Source organism: Malurus melanocephalus, unplaced genomic scaffold (assembly GCF_030028575.1).
Source record: "Malurus melanocephalus ecotype Western Australia unplaced genomic scaffold, MMel_1.1 scaffold_0, whole genome shotgun sequence".
NCBI lineage: Eukaryota > Metazoa > Chordata > Aves > Passeriformes > Maluridae > Malurus > Malurus melanocephalus.
The window spans coordinates 7906832-7919881 of NW_026623232.1; the positions used below are offsets into that span (position 1 = coordinate 7906832).

At 35.7% G+C, this 13050-nt stretch overlaps 1 protein-coding gene across 3 annotated transcripts in view; it reads right to left on the reverse strand.

The window, feature by feature from the left end:
* The window catches only part of CEP128 (centrosomal protein 128), a 114278-nt gene that overhangs the window by 99217 nt on the left and 2011 nt on the right, over window positions 1-13050 (reverse strand). For all 3 annotated transcript variants that reach the window (XM_057381197.1, XM_057381111.1, XM_057381281.1), the window contains exons 3-8: window positions 12671-12828; window positions 11197-11283; window positions 9617-9743; window positions 8621-8742; window positions 5824-5915; window positions 5019-5091 (exon numbers count right to left, since the gene is read on the reverse strand). In XM_057381197.1, the coding sequence (XP_057237180.1) occupies window positions 5019-5091; window positions 5824-5915; window positions 8621-8742; window positions 9617-9743; window positions 11197-11283; window positions 12671-12828 (659 nt within the window). The remainder of the gene's footprint in view (window positions 1-5018; window positions 5092-5823; window positions 5916-8620; window positions 8743-9616; window positions 9744-11196; window positions 11284-12670; window positions 12829-13050) is intronic.

Here is a 13050-nt window from a genome sequence, read left to right on the forward strand (position 1 = left end):
CCTTTGTCCCAGATGATCCTGACTTTCATATACAATGAAAGTATATATATCTTAACCTCTGAATGTTACCAAAAATCTTGGTATAGACAAGTGGTTCACTAAAGAATAGYACAAAGAATATGGAGGCTCTACATAGTGACATGAAATACTAGCACTAAATTACTGCATTCAGAACACATTAGAATGTGATTTCAAGCATGCATTTTTAGCAACTGATTTAGACTATCTGAATGATAATGATGACACTAGAGCTTTCAGGTAGCAGCAAAATCTATGAAAATGGATTAGGCTATCAAAAAGTTCCTCCCCTTCCCTGCAATTAAACACAAAGAACAGAATCTCCTTTTTGAACCAGGGTGACATTTAAGTCATGCACCTAAATATAATCTTGAGGAAGACGCTGGATACTTAYTGTACAAAAAGCATCATCCTTCTTATTGAATTTCTTGCCTGGTTTTCAGCTTTCCACTGTTATTTCTAGTGCACAAGTCCCACTAACAGAAATCTATTTCAATGGATTTTTGTTACCTTTCTTGTAATGACCCATTTTATCATCAATGCATTCATGAAACAGGAGTATTAAAACTACAAAAACWGCAAAACTTTTTCAGAGATATAACTTTAAATACTGTTAAACTTTTTCCTCATGGCAAACRATGTGTGTTATACCTTTTATAAATAACTCTGCAGTACCAGAAATCCTTATACCAGATCTTCTGAAGGACAGTTCATTATTAGACAATCATCCTGGCCCTCTGAGATACCATAACCACAGTAACACTACATAAGACCCATTTCACTTGACATTGCTGTCTTTTTCCAGAGACGGTCTGCAATCATTTTATAATAGCATTATCTCAATGAAGCATCTACTTAACTTGAACAAAACTGTGCTTCGAGGAAGTTGCTCTTTATGCATAAAAATCAGCATCTTGTGCTATTTGGGATGTGCTTCTATCCAAGAGATTGCAACAAAATGCCCAAGATGACCTTATTATAACTATAAAGTAAGTAAATATTCTTTCAATTGCTTATATGACTGTATGGACATTCCCCTAGCAAACATTCTAACCCTTTTTGAGAAGAAAAGAATCTCACAAAATGTCTAGTTAAGAGATTTTGATATAGAGAGAGCTGTACAACCTTCACGGCTTTTTACCAAAACTGCACATAGATTCTCAAGTACAAGGCTCAAGTACAATGGAGAGTGCTTGACTTGAAACAGGCATCCAGCTATGCCTGTGCTGTATACTTCCTTCAATGTCTKTGTTGTATACTTTCAACCTTTGATGTCTTGTTTTTGTATTGGTGTGGAAAAGCTCTCTTTACAGTTAAAATTAGTGTGTACTGATTATGTGGATCTTAAAGTATTCAAATTCAGCATCAAAAAGGCGCTAAGAATCATAAGCTCTAATAAAAATAGATTCTGAACTAGTGACTCAGAAGAACTGCAGTGGTTTAGACTTTTATCATTACACATCTACATATAGGCAATTTTCAAACAGCACCAATTATACCAAACTTTAAGAATTTAGACACAAGAAAGACTTAATGACACTGAAAAGAATGTTTTACCATGAGCTCATCATGTGAAATCATCAAGATTTCAAGTGGACAATTTATTGCCAAGAATCATACACATAAGGAAGTTTTGAGAAAAAGAGTATTTCCTCTTTCCCAACTCACTTTCACCAATGACAATCATCTTGAATTGAGCAATCTCATTAGAAGAATTCCTAAATGCAAACATGTACTAAAGGATATCAAATCTCTACAATAATAGACCCTAATTTCCACACACACTCTAATCTCATGCTTTGCTATGCACAACATGAGAGTTATTTTTATTCTTAACATCCACACTAATTTCGTCTCCTTCGCATCTACTTCATTTCACTCATTCTACCAGCCTTATCAAGTAATAGGAGATCATCAGGTTTAGAACAAGGGCAAATGATCCATACCTAGTAACAGAGTTGCTACCACTAGGCTTTTTTAATGGTGTGGAATTGGCTGGATACAAGCAATGCATKAAGTCACAATTTTTCAGCCCAAAAAGTAACACTCTGAAAAGCCTCTGAAGGAACAGAACAATCTCCTGAGTGAAAATGAGAGATGCAGAAGCACTTAGATTTAAAAACCAAAAAAAAATAAACAACCTACAACAACAACAACAGCAAAACACACACACACAAGATAACCAAAAAGAAAAACAGATCTCCAAATAAGTGGCAGCTCTTCTCACAATATATCATCTATTTGGAGAACTCCTTGGTACAGGACAAGATCATAAAGACATACAAGTTATAACAAAGACCAGGCAAGGTCCAAAAAAGAAATAAACAGAGGAATTTTCACTCAGTACAGAAAGCACACAGATCATCTCCTGACCAAGAAGCTTCTAACTCACAGGTGATTAGGCCACTATTGTACAGAATTATCACTAGATGACTTTCTGTTCTAATATCATACACTAAACTTCCACTTTTTGGCCATTCATCCCACAATGCTAGATCTTTCCTAACTACCTTTTCTTCTGCAAACTGAACCCCAGCAATTCTTTTATCTTTTCAAGGAATTCTTTGAATTAGTGGTCTTATTTATTTTTCTCCTTTTTCTTTYTTTTCTCTACTCTTTCCAGTCTTCTTTTGATTTGGCCAATTTTCTTGATAAAGTCAATAAATAGCAATGAGCAGAATATTCCAGCTGAATTCTTACCAGTCCTACACAAAAATCATCTCACAAGAGCTTMCTGCAGCATTTGTGTTTTCACTAAAAGAATATCAATAAACATGTCTGTTTTCATAGCTTCACTGGATGATAATGTTCCCTACCAGCTTAGAGATTTAGTCTTCTGATATTCCCCTTACCATTAACAAAGTACAGAAGACTTCCTTGTTACATTTCTCCTCTGTCATTTTTTGCTTCTCTCAATTCAAAAGTTGTAACATTTAATTTCACATCTTGAAACCCTACTGTAGGAGATWAAAAAAGCTAGTTATTTCCTTAATTAATGAACAGTGGATGCCAGCATTCCAGAGGACTGAGGAAGGCTTGTTTCCTCTCATGCAAAGGCACTGAACAGCTGTAGTGTGGCCAGTTGCAGCAGCTATTTTCTTGATARCCACCTTGGTTAAAACTTGCTGAGTTTGCTAATTTCCTGGTGCATGGATGTCCTAGGTTAGCTGAGTATTGTATTCCTATCATCTGCTTATGTTAGAGGAAAGTTAAACAACCCTTCTGTAACTATACATTAGTCGAGACTGCTCTGGTTTGTTTGGTGATGTTCCTCCCTTCAAGGACAATGGGAGGGAAAGGGACAAGACACACACTTTTTTTTTTTTTTTTTTTTTCCTCGGGAGGCTCTCTTTAGGGTTCAGTGGCAAAAAATAAGCTGTCTGCTCTCTGGGACGGGTTTTTTCCTCCCTTTTCTTTGGACTTGTTTTTCCTCGAATTTTTTTTTCGTCATCTGAGATTTGGAGGACTTTTCCCGTGGTACGACAGGCGAGAAAGATCCTTCAGTGAACCACCGGAGAGAGAGACTTTGTCCAACCCCTCTGGGGGCCCCGGAGGGGAAGCTACTCCCAGGAGGGAAGAGAAAGACTTTGGGATCTAACAGCTGATTCCACAGGTTTTTCTTTTTGTTTTTATAATTTTAAATAAATAGTTTTTTTCCCTTTTCTTTTCACTTTCCTCTCTGTGGAAAAGTTTGTCTCTGGGACCCRGGTGGGGAAAGGAGAGGGGGGGAGGTTTGCTGGAACTTGGGAGTATTTTGCTCCCATTTGAGTTCGTTCAAACCAGAACAATGGAAGAGAAAAAAAATAAGTATACTGAGAAGTCTGCTACCARAAAAACACAGCAGCTTGCAAGTATCAAGAATTCTTTATCAGATAAAACTTTATCCTACCAGGCTACTAAGAGAAATCAAAACTAACATTCTAAGAAAGACAACCCAGTCTTATTTTTCTATAAAGGCTGACAAGGCAACTCTTCTCTTCCTGATGGACTCTATCATATCAAGAACATTACTGGTACAAATTCCATTGAACCACTGTCCAACTTAATCTAGAGTCAGGAATTTACACAAGTACTTTTATTAAGTCTGCTGGTACCAACAAGTGGTCTATGCCAATAATATTGTTATCAGTGACGAACACATCACTAAAGCCCTTGACACAGCATYTAGTACCAACTCATGCAATTTTAGGGCAAGATGAAAAACCTATGGGAGAATAAGCACATAAAACACTTGCTCTGAAAAGTCAGTATTGCTGCTAACATCACAACAAATACATAAAGCATACACTCAAGTATTATGTGTCAAAAACTACCTACAGGATTCTCACCTACTAATTACTGGGGTGATTCTCAACTTCTCTTGTTCCTACAGCAATATGCTGTTTGACTTCCATCTCAATAGCAGATCTCTTTCAGATTTAAGGAACTTAGGTTGCAGTTAGTCTACTTCCAGCAGATACAGGAGACAAGAAAGAAAAATTTCATGGCTCTCCTGCCTCCTTTGTTACATTTTGTCACAAAGCTTTCAGAGAAGAGTGCAGCCCAAAGAGACTCCTTCCATTTTGCTACACAGATAGTAAAGATGGAAAAGGACAGGGAGGGAGGGAAGGARGGAGGGAGGAGAAACAATAGCATTTATCATCATAACATGGGAAAATTTTCCAAAGGAAGCTTCAGCAAGTATAATAGCACTCAAACCAATGTTAAAAGTTAAAAATCTGCTTTCTCCAAGGCTGTGAATTTTGAAACAGAAAAATTCATAACACACACACTTGTAAAACACTTTTACTTAAAACAAGTACCTGAAATATAAAACCTGTCCTGCTGATTCCATTACTGAAGTGTAACCTTTCAACAACTTATAGTAGCCCTAATAAGATCATGTTCAGATATACATATCAATATGTGATACTGCTTACCAAAACATACATTAAACTAGAAGCCCACATCCAGCTTAGAATACTAAATATAAATAATCTTTTCATGTTAGTCACACTCACCGTTTCTTGTCTTTGGGACTCTGTGAGCTTTTCAGACAATTCTTCCAGAGTCTTTCTTAATTCAGCATCAGTCCTTCATAGAAAAATATAAGTAAAACAATATTCCACAGGACAAAAACGAAGAAACAACCATGATAATTTTAAGCAGCAACAACCTCTCAGAATTTTTTCCTACTCCAAKTTTTCCACAGCCTATTCATAATAGACCATAGCCTATTCATACTAATTTATAGCATAATTCGAAACAAGCCTCAAGTGGAAAATTCATGATCAAAAGCATTTCCATTCCTGAAGTGAAGAAACAGTGTATCTAGATATCAGGTCAAGAAGTACAAAATTATCGACACATCTGGACAGTCCTTTTGTACAGGAGTTTCCTACAAGGAATTAACAGTCTAATCCCTGTTATTGCCATTAAACAAAGCACCACATGTTGAGAAAATATATACATTATAGCCTGCAGGACAGCTTGCCCTGAGGGACTCCAGGAACAAGAAGAAATTAGGACCAAAGCTGTAATTAAAGAAATTCCCAAGTCCTTGTCATTTTGTCCATACACTAAAATAAGCTGAGGAAAGCCCTACATATGATATAAATTGGAAGTGATGGGTGTTATTCAGATTTATAGGTATTGCAGAAAATGACATAGAACAAGCAGTTCTATGTTCTATAGCAGTTCTATAATACTGCTTTCATTTACATGTTGCACAACCCCCGATTCTCCTCAAAATTATTTTTTTAAATAAAAGAGTTGAAGCATTATTTTTCACACTGTTCTTAACATGGAGTTCTATTCTCTTWATACCGATTTCTTCTTGAAAGCTCGCGACTGATGTCATCTCCCAGGCGAACTTGCTCACTGCTGAGATCTCGAAGAGACTGGTGGAAAGAATGGAGCTGTAAATAAAAGCACACACATTAATCCAAGGCTTAGGAGCCCTTCTTTTCTGTGATATTCCAAAAATACATATCTACACATGATCTGCATTTTAAAATAAAGCAGATAAAAATAACCCACAAAATAATAGAACTCCATGAACTGTAGTTAAGCCTGGATGTCTGGATGAGGCTTGCACACTCCCATTTCAATCAACCCTCCACAGTACTTGTTCCTTGAAGTTTAATTTTCAGTACCTAATTTTCTAAACCGTGTTTCCTAAGTATGTCTTCTTCCTATGATTCTGAGCTTGGACACTGCACCTTTTTAGTCTAATGCAAGTTAAAAGATCTAAACAGGTAAAGTCAGGAGAGTGACTAGTATAGGTGAAACAAAGTTCTGCCCAGCTATATATGTTACTATAACTAGATGACATAGGAAATTGAAATAGAACAAGCAGAATGGTATGATGCATTCAGGAGCTACAAAGAACAGGTATTTCACCTTGCCCAAGACTTTACATACCCATTTTTCAGAGCTTGGGAAAAAAATAAAAACTAAAACAAAAATAGACACCTACTCTCCGCTGTAAAACCTCCCAATTCCCCCAATCAGCAGGCTCCCAATTTATCATCAAAGTTTTAGGGAGCAAATAAAAAAATTAATAGGTCACTCATTCTTCATGGAATAGAAAGTGACAGTTAATCCATCCTAATCCAATCTATTGATGTCAACAGTTCCATGGCCAGAATCATTGTTATGAAAAACCCTGATTTATAATATTCCTTTGTTCTATGCCCTAGATTTAAACCTGGACMTTCCATAACCAAGCTGACTGCCCTCAACATTCAGACAGAGACMGTAACACCTGCTTTGTGTGATTAACCAGAAATTTCAACCTGACCTGAGAGGTTTTGAAAAAGTACAGCATATATTCAAAATGTATGTGCTAAGAAAGAGGAACTTAAATGCATTAAAACACTATTTAACTGAAAAATTACTTTAGCTAGAAAAAGTAAGAATGGGAATAAAGAGACAGGGGTTAGAGGGAAAAAAAAAGCCACAACTTGCAGTACTGCTTTATTCTCTGCTCTAATTTATACTGCTCTAATTTATACCTATGATCAGGATCAATGACAACTTTTAGTTCATCATTCTTCAAAGCACTATATTCTACTTCCAAAAGAGTTAATGAAAAAAAGAGCCATATTCACTCATTAAAATTCAAGAATAAGGAATAAAACAGCAGTTATCATCAAAACTGGAAAAAAAAAGTTATTTACCTACATAGTTACTTAATAAAAATGAGGAATTTTGTATGCATTGCAGGAATTCCATTTAATAAAATTTCTAAGATTTTTATAGAATATCTAGAAMTAATCTAAAATAGTCCTAAGGTTTTTGGATTGTTAGAAGAAAAGATTTCCATATAGCATTATTTCCTTTCAATGATTATTTTCCACACTAGCCTTGAGGGAGGAAAGAATAGAGGGAGTACTAGATTGAAAGGACAATGAAACCGTATTGAATAAAAGTCGAGGAATTTCTATAGATTCCCAAAAAGTCAACTGAGAAAATGTATTGTAGTTATGTTTAAAATTATTTGGAAGCTGAGACTGATTAAATAAAGTCAATATGAACAWCTTACAATCAGCATCTTTAATATTAGTCTGCACAGAGGGATTCACTCAAGCAAGTCTAGCTACCCTGTCTGAAAGAGCCAAAACAGGTAGTGAAATCTCCTCTTTACCTGCAGGATAACAGAAATACTATAATCTTATGCATTAAGGTAATTAATTTACTTTTGCTGAAGCCTGCAAGCAGACACAAGTTAAGGAGTATGAAAATTATCAGTGGCACATACATCATCTTCTCCTTCTCATCATCTGCCTAAAGTACCGGATCAAATTATGCCACCAACAGGTCAGACCGAGAACTAGGATGAAGAACTAGCTGGCTCAAAATCAATCCAAGCTACAATGAGGTAAAAGCAAAAGCACTAAGACCCTGTGCCACTAACTAAAGTAGAATAATAATTTTCATAGCCTCACTGGACTTTAGCATGAAGGTGAATGTTAATCATGGAAGTGTTAGGTTTGGAAGGGACCTCTGGAGACCATCCACTCCAACCCCCTGCAAGACAGGGTCACCTAGGGCAGGTGACACAGGAACTTGTCCAGGTGGGTTTTGAATGTCTCCAGAGAGGAAGACTCCACAACCTCCCTGGGCAACCYGTGCGAGTGCTCTGCCACATTCATTGTAAAGAAATTCCTCCTCACGTCAAGGTGGAACTTCTGGTGCTTTAGTTTATGGCCACTGYTCCTTGTTCTGTCTCTGGGCACCACTGAAAAGAGTCTTGACACCCATGTCTGGGATATTAATAGGCATTAATGGAATCCCCTCTCAGTCTTCTCCAGACTAAACCAGATATTCAGAGATTATTTTTGTCATAGATGGCCTAAAAAATAGGGAGATTATTTTCATATTTTACTTTTGATATCACTACCATCTGCATCTTTTTCTCTATAATGATTTGTGTGAAAATTCATGACAGATACAAGAGGTGACTGTCTCATGAAAAATAGCAGATAATACTGAAAGCACACTTCATTGCTGAAACATTTTTAGCTGCATCTTCAGAATCACCTCATTTAATGTAAAAGCAAAGAGTCTGGTGATCATGTATTGCCTGTTTGGGAAAGCAACTGCCATTAGCGTTCTGTACCTGGTCCACATTATCCGCCTCATTGACAAATCGAACATTTGCAGATCTAGWCCTTCGATGTTTATTGCCCTGGGAGTCTCCATAAGTCCTGAGAGGAGAAGTGGGCAGGAAGTGGCGGTTCCCTATAGGAGATAGGAGATTGGGAAATTTTTCATTTTGCTTCAAGAAAAATACATGTTTCATCTTAACAACACTCTTCTAGCTCACAAAACAACTACTAAATGACATAACATGCATATGACTCTCCTAGCTCTTCTCAGGATTCTTATTCAATTTAAACATTTCTTACCCATGACATACATGTATTCTAGAAATTCCTCCAGGGAGTAAGYAGTTTTTCCTCAAATTTTATTTGCCCAAGCAATCAGTTTCTCCTCCACGTGAATCTATCAGAGCTTCAAACTATTGTACTTTAGAGCTTTTACACAGAAATGAAATTTTTAGAGCTTTCTATTTAAATATATTAAATACTAGCTCTGGAAGGAATATTCCTCACAAACATACCTTTTCCAAAAAATAGAATGAATTTTCTGAGACATACAAGGAAAAAACCCTACTCTTTTCTGTGGGTCATAAATTGGTTCCGGCTTTGTCTTTTTCACTGTTTCCAAACATCAAGAATCTCATGGATTTAAAATTTTAATTCCCTTTTTGCTGTGCAGCAAGCTTCAGAAGCTGCAATATCTTTTGGACTTAGCTTTAACTTGTACATACCTACAACTCATGCAGTGGAAAATTAATTTTCTCAGCTGAAAGAACCAACACTTCATTTAGGTCTCGTGGGATATCAGCAGAAAATACTATGTAACAGAAAGCTGGAAAAATTCATCACATAAACAACTGCATAACTTAATGCAGGTTTCCCRGATTTTTAACTTTCTCTGAAGTAATCAATGACTCTCCATGCCATTATCTGTATACATTTTTCTTCATTTCCTCTTTGCATAACACATATGACATAATTAAAGCATACTCAAAGCCCTGTAAGTGTTTTACCTGAAATTCCTTCTCCATCCAGGTCACTGGGACATAAGCTTGAGAGAGATGCACTTCTCATTCCAAAGTTTCGTGTTAGTCGCTGACTCCTTAATTGACCTATAGATTGTTCCAGTGTTTCTTTTAACTGCAGAAAAGTTATCATTTATTAAAATATGAACATAGATTTATTTTCTAAAAAGCATGGAAAATATTATGTATTTAGAAATCATTAAGAGAATAAAAACTATTTTTAAGCCAAGTACAGCTATGAATTAATAACAGCTTTTCTTCAATATCTCATATGTCACATGCCTGGAATTATAGCAAAACATGCTTCCACCACTGGCAGCTTCAAATATCAAGTTTCTTAAAACAGTGGTGCACCACATGGTACACCACCCTGAAAACTCAAAAGTTTGCCTCCTACAACCAAAATAAGATCTATTTGCCAGCAATGTTCAATAACAGCTCCGCAATATCCAGAAAATAACTTCCAASTAACTATTTTTTACTGGAATTTTTCTACCAGCCCTACCTGGAATTAATTTTACATATGGCTATCAAATTTCCCTAAGCAGCTTTACAGCAAACTCTATTTTCAGAAGTTTCAATTCCAGGAAAAAGAAGCCATTCCCAATTTAAGAGTACAGAATTAGCTATATTCAAAAATTAGTTCTTCATTTTTCAAACTTGCATCTCATTTTCTACAATTGCATTTGCTAAATTTGGTTCTTAGCCACTTGCTTTGTCACACTTTTATTTGACAATCCAGAAAACATCAATCTCTAAAGGTTCTCTTTTTTGTAAGAGAAGCTTGTACACAATAGTKAAATTGATGCTTCACTCTTGCAAAAGAAGCTTGTACACAATGGTTAAATTGAYGCTTTACTCTTGCAGGTTTATACACTGTGAAGGATCTCTTTCTCTGAAGAAAACAAGAACTTTCTTTGCTATATATTTGCTTTTTTGCCCTCCCTCTACCTTCACAAGTAAAATATTCCTACATTTCATACATATCTGTTTCAAGGCAGCACCTATTGCAGCTTGTTTGTAACCAAATTGTAAACCTCTCTTGCCCTAGCACCACTAATTTGTTTTGCTTTCTCTAAGACACCTGTTTTCAAACTTGCAGAAGACTCATGTTTGTTAGAATTTCCACCCTTTCTGCAATATAGAACAAGCTGGTCAACAGATACAGAAACTGTTGTAGAGTGACTGGAAAATAAACTACACCAGTATGATCACAATCCCAATCTCTACTAACATTCAGCTTTTATCTTGTCATTTATTCATGCAAAATAAACACTTTCACTAACACTCTGTTTCAGCCACACATCTTGTACTTGGCATAGTATCATAACAACAATATACTGGGTGCTTATAAATCAGAAAAGTAATGAAGCCTACAAAACCTGTCAAAGTTTCATTGTGTAACACATTACTATATTATGATTCAGATTGCTCAAATAAATATGAAAAGCTTCTGTTTACAGCTATTTAACTACTTATATATTCTGTCCATTAATACCAAGCTTACAGCTATGAATTCTATTAACAGAAAATACCTAAGAAGTTAAGAAAAACTGAAAGTTGCTCACAGTTGTTATTGCTTTGGTTTGTTCCTTGTTGTAGTCTCTGTATTGTCCTAGCAAATGGTCAACACGTCTTAAATTTCTGTTGGTATCCTTAAATAAAAAAGTTTTAGAAAAAAAGTCAAAACAGAAACCTTCTCTAATCAAACATTATTGTTGTCTTTATTCTTCTTCATTTCTAAGATTAAATAGAAAACACAAGTTCTTTCTAAAGAGTCTACGTATTAAAAATCATGTTCAAGTAACCAGAATCTGAAGTGGTACAGCATGGCTAAAGGGAAGAACAGTCAAAAAAAAGAAAAAAAGGCAAACCCAAATGCGACCATTTCAGTACAAGAGTAAGGCCTCAGCTTCAGTTTCCCAAGTTTCACCTAATCTGTAGAAAAACATTGTTAATCCAAAGACCTTAACATTACCTGCTTGTAGAACAAAATAGTTAACTGAGAAATAACAGTATTTTTGAAGGTGAACACACTATGTCAGGTCAGTGCATGAGTATTGTCTGACCAGATGAACACCTGAATCAAATGGATGATCTGCTGAAAAGCAGTCCACAAAAAGCATTTAGCTTAAAATCAGAATTTCAGAAGAAGATCTAGAAAGAGGTTAGACAGAATCAGAATACCGAAGAATCCTTTTTAAAAAACTGTCAGACTATATTGTTACTAACTTTTCTTTTTTTCTAGATTGATGTTTATTTTCCAGATAAGAAGTTTTAAAGTTTAGATTTACCATTCMATATTGATTTTTCTCTTCTCACATATTAAAAAGAAAAAAAATTGCCAGCCAAACAATAACTAATAAAACATACACCCACACACTCTAAGTATTCAGAACTGTAAGCTAGAGAAGAATGTCAATGAATTCTCATGCACTAGCGGTGTTAGGATAGCTAAATGTCTCCTCCCACCAGCAAAACAAATTCAGATTTTCCCTCTGCACCCTCTACTAAAGAAGCAGAGAKGAGGTGAACACTTTTTCTTGCTCAGGTATGTATCTCTTACAAGTTTAGAAATAATGATTCTCACTGTACTATTCAACATCTAGAAATTATTTTAAATGTAAGCTGTCCTGAAGGAATTGAKTGCCTACATATTTATCAGAAATTTGGAAATTTTACACAGTACCAAGACAATCAATTCAGGGATGAAACCTTCTGCTAGAAAATTTAATGCCTCTTGTGAGAATCTGACCAAGTTTAATAGGGCTTATTCAGTTTGCTAACTTTATAAATAGTATTTCCCAACACATCATTTTCCTAASAATATTCTATTACTGTCTGAAATAGTGGCTGTATAAAAGTGCAACAAGCCACACATTTTCAAGCTCAAATGCAGTATGATCAATTTACCAAAACCCTTTTTGCTTTGCACAAAAAGTAGTGTTTCCCATCCTTGTATACTCCACAACATAAGAAACGAAAATTTAACCTTGTGTTACAGATTCTATAAATACTTTAAAACTGTATTTTTTAAACAACCTGCAAAGTGCTTGCTAAAGTATGGATCTTCTCTGTAAATTCTTCAGCACCATAGTTCTGAGCTCTGCTGTGGGATGCTCTCAAAGGCTGCCTTCCTGCTCGACTCGTAAGAAAGTTGTCTGAATCACTGGATGAATCTGCCATCAGTATCTTGAAGTCTAGGCAGGAAGACCAGAAAAATTTAAAAAAATTAACATATGTTAATTCCTGACTGTAACTCAATAGTCTTGTACAATATTCCCAAAGCAACTTCAGACTCAGACTAATTTGCATTRGCCTTTATGGTTTGGGTCAGCAGGATGTTATTTTGAAGCAGATCTTCCAACTGCTCCTCAGTTACTACATATGTTCACACCACAAAGCAGTGTCAAGACACAGGA